This window comes from Barbus barbus (genome assembly GCF_936440315.1).
Source record: "Barbus barbus genome assembly, chromosome: 28".
Lineage (NCBI taxonomy): Eukaryota > Metazoa > Chordata > Actinopteri > Cypriniformes > Cyprinidae > Barbus > Barbus barbus.
In genome coordinates, this window is record NC_136756.1 from 21390466 (window position 1) to 21402659 (window position 12194).

The 12194-nt window shown below is 36.4% G+C and overlaps 1 protein-coding gene across 1 annotated transcript in view; it reads right to left on the reverse strand.

Moving 5' to 3' along the window:
- glis1b (GLIS family zinc finger 1b) overlaps nucleotides 1-12194 on the reverse strand; it is a 70070-nt gene that overhangs the window by 8187 nt on the left and 49689 nt on the right. The window contains exons 7-8 of the mRNA XM_079382579.1: nucleotides 11843-12011; nucleotides 6451-6607 (exon numbers count right to left, since the gene is read on the reverse strand). Of these exons, the coding sequence (XP_079238705.1) occupies nucleotides 6451-6607; nucleotides 11843-12011 (326 nt within the window). The remainder of the gene's footprint in view (nucleotides 1-6450; nucleotides 6608-11842; nucleotides 12012-12194) is intronic.

Here is a 12194-nt window from a genome sequence, read left to right on the forward strand (position 1 = left end):
AGTAACCACCAAAAGGATCAAAGAACTACTGCCTAAATGGGACATAGCAACTCTGACCACAAAAAAAGAAAAAAATAACATTAATGTGGACCAAGCACTGGGGGTTTGAAGTTGAGTTTACACTGCTGACACACATTGAAAAGTTACATTTTGGATGATGGAATAATACTGTTATTAAAGGCAGGCTGCGAGGTTCATGAAAAGCTCTGTCGTAGTGTCACGTTCCAGTTTAATCCCTGTTAGAGGGGTCAAAGACCTTACAAATCGTGCAACAGAGGTGCTGCTTTGAGGGGTGAGGCAATCCTTATGCTCAAACAGACACAAATCCTCCAGGAGTCGGCTGGAGACAAAATAGATCAAGATGGAGTTCCCCCCCCCACATCCTTTTTGAATGAAGATTCATGAAGAAGAGTGCTCTGTTCTCAGTTTGTCTTGTCTCACCTGTCAGGTTGTGCTCCGCTGGGAGACGGCGTGTATGAGAGAGTGTGGATACCCACGTGTCTCACGGTAAGCTCTTCTGATTGAAGAACGAAGTGGCCGCTGACTTGGCACGGGTCAGTGGGAACATTTCTGGTTCTGGTTAGCAAACTAAAGCCACTCATGAGAGATCAGGCCCTTACTGATCCAAGCCTATTGCTTGCTTCTAAACACTTAAAAGCTAAAGTGCTCAAATGCTCAATGCACAGTCAAGCGGGGAAATTAGTTTAAGATTCAATGTATCAGTGTAGCTACCGTTTAGATCAGCGGGTGATACTGAAACCTGCTGAAATGGACTCAATTTCAAGGAATTTTATTCTTTTTGACTATTATTTTTGACACTAATCATACTTTTATGAGACTAAATATATGCAATGTTGGTCAAAAGTTTAGAATTACTATGATTTTTTAAATGTTTTTGAAGCAAGTCTCTTATGTTTACCAAGGCTACATTTATTTAATAAAAATACAGTAAAAACTAGTATTGTGTGATATTATAATAATATTAATGATTGTTCTTATTATCAGTGTTGAAAACAATTTTTGCTGCTAATTTGTTTTATATTTTATATATATATTTTATATTTGTTTTATATGATTTTTTTCAGGATTCTTTGATGGATAGAAATGGGGAAAAAGAGCATTTATTATTATTATTGTTTTTTAAATGTGTTTATTGTAATTATAAATGTCTTTTCTGACACTTTATAAATAAAATGGTTATTTTTTTTATTTTTTTATCTTACTTAACCTAAACATTTGAATTGTAGTGCATCATGGTTTCCACAAAAATATTAGGCGGAAATTTTTTTTTTCAACATTGATAATAATAAGAATTTTTTCTTGAGCACCAAATGAATGATTTATGAAGTATCATGTGACACACTTAAGACTGGAATAATTTCATTTTTGTCTTGAGAGAAATAAATTGTATTTTAAAATGTATTAAAATAGAAATTATTTATTTGAAATTGTAATAATATTTTACAGTATTACTGTTTTACTGTATTTTTGGCAAAAATAATTGCAACTTTGGCATAAAAGACTTCTTTCAAAAACATGAAAATTCAACCCCAAATTTTTGAACAGTAGTGAATATAAACGTACTCCAATAAAAAATATGAAATTTTTTATATCTTCTCATTAAAACAAACCTGTTTCTCATTACCATTACTGTACACCAGGATCGGCTATTCCTAATTTTATTGTAAAGCTGTCACCTACAAAACACGTAAATGAAACCGTTGAGGTGCCAATGCCACCCATTAAGCCCCTCGGCCCTCCAGGCTGGTGAGCACGTTCCTCTGAGCAAAAGCCGAACAGTTCTGCCTCCCTCCATCTCGAACTCCACACAACGGAGACCACTAGATGTATTTTCACTGGCATATTTTTTAATATTAGCTTCAGAAAATGACACTAGTATTTGCGAAGTAAAAGGAGTCTAAATGGGCCATTTCAGCCAGGGTAAACACATTTAGCAATGAGGTCAGAGGCTGCAGCAGTGGAGTCAAGCAAGTTAGATAATTTTGTCAAAATGTTTAACGTCCTGCTAAACCATTTGGGAAAAACAAGAGCGGCAGCTGTAGTTGACTTTGGCAGCCAAGTATACACTCTAGACTTTAAACATGCAAATCAAAATGCTCCATCTTCAAATGTAAGTAGACGTTTCATACCTGGTTAGTTGTAGGTCCTGGCAGAGATGTGGCGTTAAATGGATGGCATAAAGCGTGCTATATGTGCGTATACATTTCTGATCGGGAACCCCAACTCTAATGACTTCCGCAAACAAGAAGACGGCCATTTTCTTAACACTGCGTTGTCAGCGCGACTGTATGGGGAAGTTATAATATTACAGCTGACTCTGGACTTACTAGGTGGATAAAATACTACATTTCAAACTCCACATAAGCTCATTACTTCCAAAAAAAGTTCATGTCCACCTTCATCTCATGCTTTGTGAGAAGGGTGTGTATAATCTTACGTTTTCGCAGACTTAAACCTTCAGCATCAGTGAATAGCAGAGTCCTCTGTACGCTCAAATATGTCATCGTGACCTTCAGTGCAATAGCGTATAGAGTTACACGCGTATCCCCCAAGCTGGTTTCGTTCAGCTCTTATTCCTGTGCAAGTAGCAGTAATTGTTTGTGGAGCTTTAAAATGGCTCGCTAATTTTCTTGAGCTTTTTTTTGCCTTTTTTATGCGACCTGGAAAAACAGCTCACCTTCCAAAAAGGTTTTAAAGAACATGACAACTCACTGCTGCCTGAGCACATTTTATGGATGTTGGAGTATTTTTGCTAGAAATTGACGTATCCAATGGGCTTATGCTAACGAAAATGTCACTTTGATTCAAATTTCAAGCTGAAAAAAAAAACTTTACACACATTAAAAGTGCTTTCGAAGTATACATGTTTTTGTTTTCCGTGGGAATCAAACCCACAACCTTGGCGTTGTTAGCACAATGCTCTACCAGTTGAGCAAACAGGAAGAGAAGAAGAACAAGAGTACAGCTCATTATTGTTTCAATGGAGTTATGTTGTTAACAAGCTCTTGAAGTTTCTATTCTAAGATGTGGGTGAAATTAGTTAATTTACTTAACACTGCACTTTTGCTTTCGTTTAACTATGATAAAGAACAGAAAATCCCATTTAAATTTGATGCTTTAAAAGAACAGATTTGTTCTATTTTTTCTCTCTCATTTCCAACATCTCTGTTTGTCACTATACACATTGCACGTCTTGCTGACACATTGGATTTGCATCTCTGGACTTGGCTGGTCCAAAGGGAAATCATGGATTTTAATAGGAAACATGCCTCAGTCCTGTTAGGGGCATATTAGGCTTCATTGTATTCCTCCTCTGAGTGTTCCAGAACACTAAACGCATCTTGAGGACAGAGAGTAACAGAGGTGCACTCGAAAATCTTTTTTGGGAACACGGTCCTGCTTTAATTACACAGCACTGACACCTCCAAACTGAAGCCAAGAGCACAGAGTTGGTTTATGTTGTGTTAGGGTGACATTGGTTTAATCTAGATTTGCTGGATAAATACACACTGAAGCCAGAGCAAGGGAAGAGCACAGCCGCACGCATCAAATGCGTTGTAGGGTGTGTGTTTTAGGAGCGTGTTACAATGAAAACAAACGCTCTGTATGAACAAGGGAAAAATCTGCCGGTGGTGCTTTGGATGATAAATAAATCCAGGCCCCTGAATCAATATGGTTCTTACACACAGTGAAAAACACATTAGACGGCACACATTACCAAAGAAAATCTCCTGTTATGAGAAAAATCTTGCAGCACTGCAATAGTAACAAGATCCCAGACATAGTTATTCCGAAGCAATTTGATGACATCAAAAAACACACATGTACATTTTGTAGTTATTAGGTTTTAAAATAAAAAAGCTCATTATTACTCCGATGGATTTTTCAGAGACTCTTTCTGTTATATTCAGTTATATTGTTACACCAGTAAGTGGCGACAAATGATTGTCTTTACAAGCGAGTCAATGAATCAACACATCTGATTCATAAAACAGATTCATTCAGGAATGAAAGAAGTCACTGTCTTTATGAGTGAGTCAATAGGCTAAAGCATTCCCTCAACCAATTAATTCAAAACAAAACACTAGAAAAAGTCTCTTTATGACAATTAATCATTTACTCAATGATTCATTCAAATTACTGATTTATTCATGAATTGATCAAAAACTTTCTGAATTCAGAAAAAAAAAAAACCATTCTTGTGACCTACTTATTATTTGTGTTACATCTTTACATGGCAAAAATAGTAAGAGTAATATGCTAGTATCCTAGGCTACGTTCACATTGACAGTTTTTGGGATTGACAACCGCATTTACTTACAGGTGTGAGTCTCGAAATGTCCGGTTCACACAGCAGCTTCGGTTGCGTTTGGAATACTGTCTGTATGAAAGTGCAACGGGAGTCAAGCCTGTATTCCTTACCAGTAACCATAGCGACAGTGTCCAAAGTAAAATCTTATCACTTTCTGACTCGACAAGAGTCCAATCGAGCCACGAGTTCTTCCGTCAAATCTTCATTAACTGAAAGCAGCTTTTAAATTTGGGTGGAGAGCGGAGCATTTGAATCACGCGCAGAACACAAAACTGAGGGTAGTGGCTCCGGTGGAAAACTGGCTGGATCTAAAACTTTCAGATGACATGCAGCTCATTTCTCCGTCACTGTAAGTTACTGAAAACACATGAAAACACGTAACACACGGTAAACGCGTGTTTGTGCGGCACTCTTTCGCACTGTATGACGGACAACTAGTTGTCCAGTCCTGTTCCGTTCACACAGCGTGTGTTCCGAGAATGCGGTTGTGAATCCTGAAAATGTACGGGTGTGAGTTCGATTAAAGAATGTGGTTGTCACACCCGTAAATAACCGTACTGTGTGTGAACGTAACCGTATTAAGGACTCTAATACAAGACCGTATGCTGCTGCTGTGTGAACGTGGCCCTATTCTGAATTCAGCCACTGATTCATTCCAGAAAGAAACAAGTAACCCTGTTTTTATTCAAATGAATTCAAATGAATCATTCAAAAACATGCATTCATTCAGGAATGAAACAAGTGAAAATCTTTATAAGTGAGTCAATTAACAATTTACTCAATGATTAGATCAAAATCACTCATTCATGCCAGACTGAAATCAATGAATCATTAACTGATTCATTCAAATACAGAGACTTAATTCAGCATACTACTTTTATTTGTACTACATGTTTTATGGCAAAAACAGTTAGAGTAGTGTGCTAGTGTGCTATTCTGAATTCAGCCACTGATTTTTCCAGAGAAAAAGAGACCCTGTCTTTATGAGCGATTCAAACGATTCATTCAAAAACATGGATTCATTCAGGAATGAAACAAGTGAAAATCTTTATAAGTGAGTCAATAAATCACTCCCTCAACCAATTAGTTCAAAACATTGATTTATACCAGAAAAAAAGTCTCTTTATGAGTGAGTCAATTAATAATTTACTCAGTGGTTCATTCAGATAACTGATTTATTCAGGAACTGATCAAAAACAGTGGATGAATTCAGAAAAGCATACTAGCATACTACTTAGTATTTGTACCGTATCTTTATATGGCAAAAATAGAAAGAGTTGTATGCTAGTATCCTATTCTGTATTCAGCCACTGATTCATTCCAGAAAGAAACAAGTGACTCAGTCTTTATGAGGAATTCAAACGATTCATTCCGAAACACGGATTCATTCAGGAATGAAACAAGTAAAAATCTTCATAAGTGAGTCAATAAATAATTTACTCAGTGACTAGTTCAAAACCACTCATGCATGCCAGACTGAAACAAGTCTATCTTTAAGAGAAAATCAATGAATCATTAACTTAATGATTCATTAAAAAACAATGGCTTTATTCAGCATTCTATTTAGTGTTTGCACTATATGTTTAATGGCAAAAACAGGTAGAGATGTGTGCTAGTGTGCTATTCTGAATTCAGCCACTGATTTTTCCAGAGAGAAACAACTGACTGTAATTATGAGTCAAATTCACTCAACTGATTCACTGAAACAATGATTCATTCAGGATGAAACAAGTGTCTACTGAGTGAATCATTATATAATTACTTTTTAATTAGAGTAAAGTATAACATTTCATCATCATTTTTTTCTGACTTCGTCAGACATCTCAGATAGTTCACAGAGCATATCGCAATGCACAGTGGGATTGGCTTTTCCTCAAAGGATCCATCCAGTGCCAACTTTGGTCAAAAAGAGATGTCTTCAAGATATATAACAGCCTTTCTGTCACAGCTCACTCACTGGAACAGAGCCAGTGTGTGTAACTATGCCTACAGTGATATCTGTTACTGTGATGACAACCTTCATCCATTTTGACGTCATCTACATTGATCTCATCCACCCTGCGTGTATTTCAGAGCAACTGGGAGTAAACGTGGTGCTCGGAGGGTTAGGTACTCACCCTTCCCGGGTGTTCTCGAGGCCAGAGAGCGGGGAGAGATGGTGGGGGCTGCCGATGTCACGGTCCAGGCGGGGCTGCCTGGGGGGCAGGTCAGGTCCAGAAGAGAGCAACTCCAGTGGGGCTCCATTGTGTGTCGTGCTGGAGCCGGCATACAGGCCTGGAAGACAAACAAAACTAATGTGCAAAACATGCCTGATAAACCTCAAGGAGCCCTCAAGAACGGCACATTGACCAAATTAAATCTCCACAAAACAGCCCTTAATGGCAACAAGCGCTTGTTATGACAACACAAACTCACCACGGCCCTTTTGGATGAAATTAAATGTTCCTGTTCTGTGCTGTTAGCAATTTACTGTACATGATTTATGTTGCCGTGTGGAATGGATTTCATTGACTGTTGCTGTTTTGAACGTACCATCTTTGACAGATCAGTTCAATTTTGATGGAATGGCAGAACTAATAAGCAAAGACAGATCTACTTGAAGCTACTTGTATTGAAATGATAGGAGCAGGTAGGCTGGATCTTTAGCCAAGGACACTAACCTTGAAGCGAAAAACAGCGCATGCATCAACTTCATCCGCAGTTTATAATGGAAATAACAGTGTAGATCAGAGCTCCAACTGCTCCAAATGTCATCCCGCCATAGATTATACTACTGTACGCAAACCGGGCCAGATGAAAATGATAGTCGCTCGTTCCGTAAAGGGGCTTCTACCATCCCCGGGCTTCTTGTGCAGCCTGAGAGACTGACAGGCAGACACTGTTCCCGGTTGCTTGGGCTGTTAATGTGTTCCTCTGAATTTGCCCAGTAATTGTTTTCCCAGAAGCCCTCTGGAGGGATGGCTGTGCACTGACGGTCGCCAGCGGCTTGTCCCAGCAGCCCTTCTCTTTGTGCTCTTTACAGTGGAAGCGGGGCCCATCTGACAGTTTTCTGAACTGGTTACAAACTTGATTCATTACCCGAAATCATCAATCAAAGTCCTTAAATGCTTTCCCCTTTAGCCCTAACATCTGCTACCAGACTGGGAAGCATTCAACAAGTAATGGCCATGATTGCTTTAGTTGTTATCTGCTGGAGGGGAGGGGTGTACCAGGAGGCAGAATCAGACTCTAATGGCTGAGAGTGATCATGAATTTCTAAATAATCAGTACATTCATTCATTAATATGCGTTCAATAATTGGTGCAGGCTTTCATGAATTAATTCTAATTAGGATAATTTGTTAAAACAGTTTTGTAAGAATGCTTTCATTAAGGCAATTTTCTTATTAGTTTGTTTTTCCTATCACACAAATGTACTTACATTTCTTAAAAGCTCTACATATTATAAAAAAAAAGAAAAACAAATTATATATATATATATATATATATATATATATATATATATATATATAAATACATTTTATTTAATTAAATTATTTATTTATTTATGACACACATTTGTAATGAAAATACATAATTATAAATAATATAATGTAAATAATATATATAATTTATATATATTTAAACTCGTAAAAATACTTTTTTATTATATTATCAGTCAAATGCACTCATATTCCTGAAAAATTTATATATATATATATATATATATATATATATATATATATATTTTTTTTTTTTTTTTTTTTTAAGAATATATATCCCAAAAAATGTCAAATAATATTTGATGTTTTGATGATATATAACAAATAAAATATAAGAAATTAGGAATGTTAGTGTTGAATAATCCATAACCAACTATATCACAGTATATAATTATGGCATGATTAGTATATGTTCAAGCAGCCACAGGGATTGCACAAAATTTTATGGAGCAACCAAACGCAAACCTACACAAAGAGACAACAGCAGACTAGAATGCACTTTATACGTGCAAATTACAAAATGACAGAGGTACCCACTCTCCACTCTGCTTTACTTTACTTTTTCTACTGGCCCCGGAACAAAGCATAGGGAGAGGCAGAAACATCAGGAACATTAAATGCAGGCATCTTGGCCAGACCCAACCACAACTTCTCCTCTAAACAAGAACAAACAGCCACAGTAACATAACAGGTCCTTCAGGCTAAAGACATTTGCACATTGAAGCAACAACTTATCCCCTTTGAACCGAGCGAATGAAAGAGATGGTGCAAGCCAGGACGGCTATTTTTCCCTGGCACACGTTGGTGGTGATTTAAGCTGTTGCACTGCAAAGTGTGTTTTGTACAAGGATGCTTTAATGATGGGGAGTTCTGCAATTGTCCTTCAAATTACTCTCACACGGACATTTCGGGTCTGTTCTACCTTTCTCTTGCCTGAATATCTGCTCTTAAAGGAATAGTTCACACAAAAATAATCAAAATTCTGTTATTATTTACTCTCATGTCATTCAAAACTTGTACAACGTTATTGCACAGAATTCTAAAGATGACATTTTGAAGACTGTGTTCCATGCTCTGGTTTTTCTGTGCAATTAAAAAATAAAGAGACTAAAACATGCTGTAAAAAAAGCAAAGGCCTAGTAAAGGTGGTCCATATGCACAACTTTTGACCATATAATTTGACCAAATAATAATAATTACTCATCAATCATAGTAATAATTATTATTATTATTACTGTTGTTGTTGTTGTTATTAAATAAAAATAATAATACTAAATAATACATTGCATAATTAAATAATAAAAATTAATTTCAATAATAATAATAATTATTACAATATATTTCTTCTGATAGGTTTGGGAAGATGGTTGATTTTACATCAGTAGATAAAAACTTTCAGTCTGCTTCTCAAAAAAACCATCATCTGGTTTCAGAAGACCAGAATATAGTCACATGGATCACATTTATGATACTTTAATGGTGCTTTCACGTCCTTTTTGAAGCCTGAATGCTTCAATCCCCATTCATTTTAATTGCATAGATGAGAGAGAGCAACACAATTTTTAGAAAGTTTCCTTATGTGTTCCATGAAAGAAAAAAGGTTTGGGATGGCAAAAAAAGTTAGTAAATGATAACCGAATTTTAATTTTGGGTGAACTAACTATCCCTTCAGTATTCTAGGTTTTGCCCTTTCATGAAATCTCCTCTGCTAACTATTGCACTACACTATGTCCAGCATTATAACAAGAACAAGCAGAAAAACAAGAAAAAACACTTACAGGGAGGACCATAACTACTGTGGTTTAAGTAATACAAAACAAACAAAATACAAAACATGCAAAACATTAACCTCTGATCTCCCTCTCTAAATCAAAGAGTTGTGAGTCACAGCAGGGTATTTTAAGGTAAGTGTCCTCTAGGTCTGATTTAGCGTGAATTGCATAACATTGGAAGTAGCATGGGAAAATTCACATCTAACGCAGATCGTGCATTGCAGCTGTTTGCAATATTATCATAGCATATGGTCTTCATAACATTACAATCCCCTTTATTCTGTCATGTCCATTTGAGCTGTTAAATCGTAGCTTATTGGTTTTGGATCACATAAATGGTTCTGCAAGTGAATGTACACTTAAACACATCTGGGTTTTGGTACATTCTAGGGTGGAGGGAACAAACCTCTACCCATCTCTACAAAACATCCCAGGATACATAAATTAGACAGCACATATGCTCCTACAAAAACAAGCAGTAATGGATTCTATAGACCAAGATATACAATCATTTCTCTCAAGGTTTGGAAAGCAGCAGTTAATCTCACAAGTTAAAGTATAAAATTACAATCAACATAATCTTTAGAATCATTAATGTAATTATTTAAACACATTTCAGATATTATTACTAGGATTATTTAAACATATTTAGAACTAAATCTACATTTAGAAGAAAATATGAGTGGTGACCATCTACAACTCACAATGCACAGTCACAAAGGTGTTCTGGATATGCTTATAGGGCAAAAAATTCAAAAGAAGTGTGACACCCATGTATATGGGACATTTTTGTGCCTCTCTTTAACATCCACCAGGTTAAAATTGATACTATGCATACTATCCATCCTAAATAGTACTCAAAATTAAAACTAGTGCGTCTCAAATTTTAAAATGTTCAAATAAGTATTCCAAAAGTACCTGGATTGTTTACTATTTCAAGTGGAAATTTGAGGTGCTGATCCATGCACACTCTAACGGCTAATATTGCCCACAACCCAATCCATTGTGTGTTGGACAAGTTTTCAATTAGAACTACAACCACAAATAAAAAGTGTTAAAAACTACAAATATGGCAGACATACTGTAATGCAACAATTAAGTGGAGAGGGATTTTAGATGATCAAATATTGATATCCACCCCGATGAAAATATATTTATTTAATGTGGTCCACGCTATACTTTATCTGTAACATTGATGGTGAACTTTTTATACCGATATGTTTGGTCACTAACTTTGCATCGTTAACTTTGAATCATTAACACCCTGCAAATGAAGAGAGTTCTCAATATGAAAATCCCGCATGCAGATCAATGTGCTACTTTATTTTTTTCCAATACGATAGAAAAAAAGTAAATTCCTGCACACTATACATACTTGCAAATGTATCGGTCACACTTTATTTTAAGGTCCAATTCTCGCTATTAACAAACCATTAACTATGACTTTTGCCTCAATAAACTCCTAATTTACTGCTTATTAATAGTAAGGTAGTTGTTACGTTTAGGTACTGGATAGGATTAGGGATGTAGAATATGGTCGTGCAGAATATATGCTTTATAAGTACTAATAAACAGCCAATATTAATAGGCATGATATAATAAGCAACTAGATAATAGTGAGAAGTGGTCCCTATATTAATGTGTTAACAAAATAGCTTTATGCTTGAAATATGCCTGATGAAGGAGTGAATAAAAGTATAGTCTGCGGGATTGATTCTTTTTTGTTTTGATGTTGGACCTGCTTTTTGGTTGTTTTTCCTACACACCTATAGATCACCTACAGGTGTGCGAGGGTAATTGTTATTGATATCTCCAATATGGTAGGAAATTAAATTAGACAAAACATAAAGAATGTTAAATGTGAAACATGACTGACAGGGCAGTTTAAACAGTGAGAGAATGCATGCGAGTATGTCCCAAAGCCTGCATACTTTTCTTTTACATGTACCTTTAAGAGTAAATACTTTCAGGGCAAAGTAAGTAGGCGAACTGGGACGCAGACGCAGCATTATAGTAACAAGCCACTTGACTTGAGACATCATTGTGTTCATAGTACAAACAGAGCTGCACCCAATACTCATGGTATGAGCAAAACTAATAGTGTTGCTTGTTTTAGCAAGCACCACTAATTACAAATATAATACATGGTTGAATCTAAATATCCATTCCTCCATTTCATCCAGTTTCTTCTTATACCTCACCCACTTTAGATCACCATCAAAAGAAAGTGCATACAGAGGATAAAGTAAGCCGTACCTGTGAATATCTCCTGCCCGAGTGCTGGGGAACGGCCTTCTTTCCCATTCAGAGAGTGCTGGGAGGTGGCAGGACAGTGGGGATGCTGGGAAGGGGCGGGGCCATGAAGATGCTGAATTGACAGGCATTCGCTCAAAGCTTCTGATTCTAAATGGGGGCAGGCCCTTAGCTGTCAATCAAAAATAAAAGCAATTAAAAGACTAAGCAATAAAAATAGAATGTTGAAAGGAGGAATGCACATTAAAAACATGTGGAACGTCTCTTCCTGAGTTTGATGGTGTGATAGAAGAAATGAAGAGAGTCACACTTGTGTGAAATGGACTGGGCCCAAACAAAAGTCTTAAATAATAAT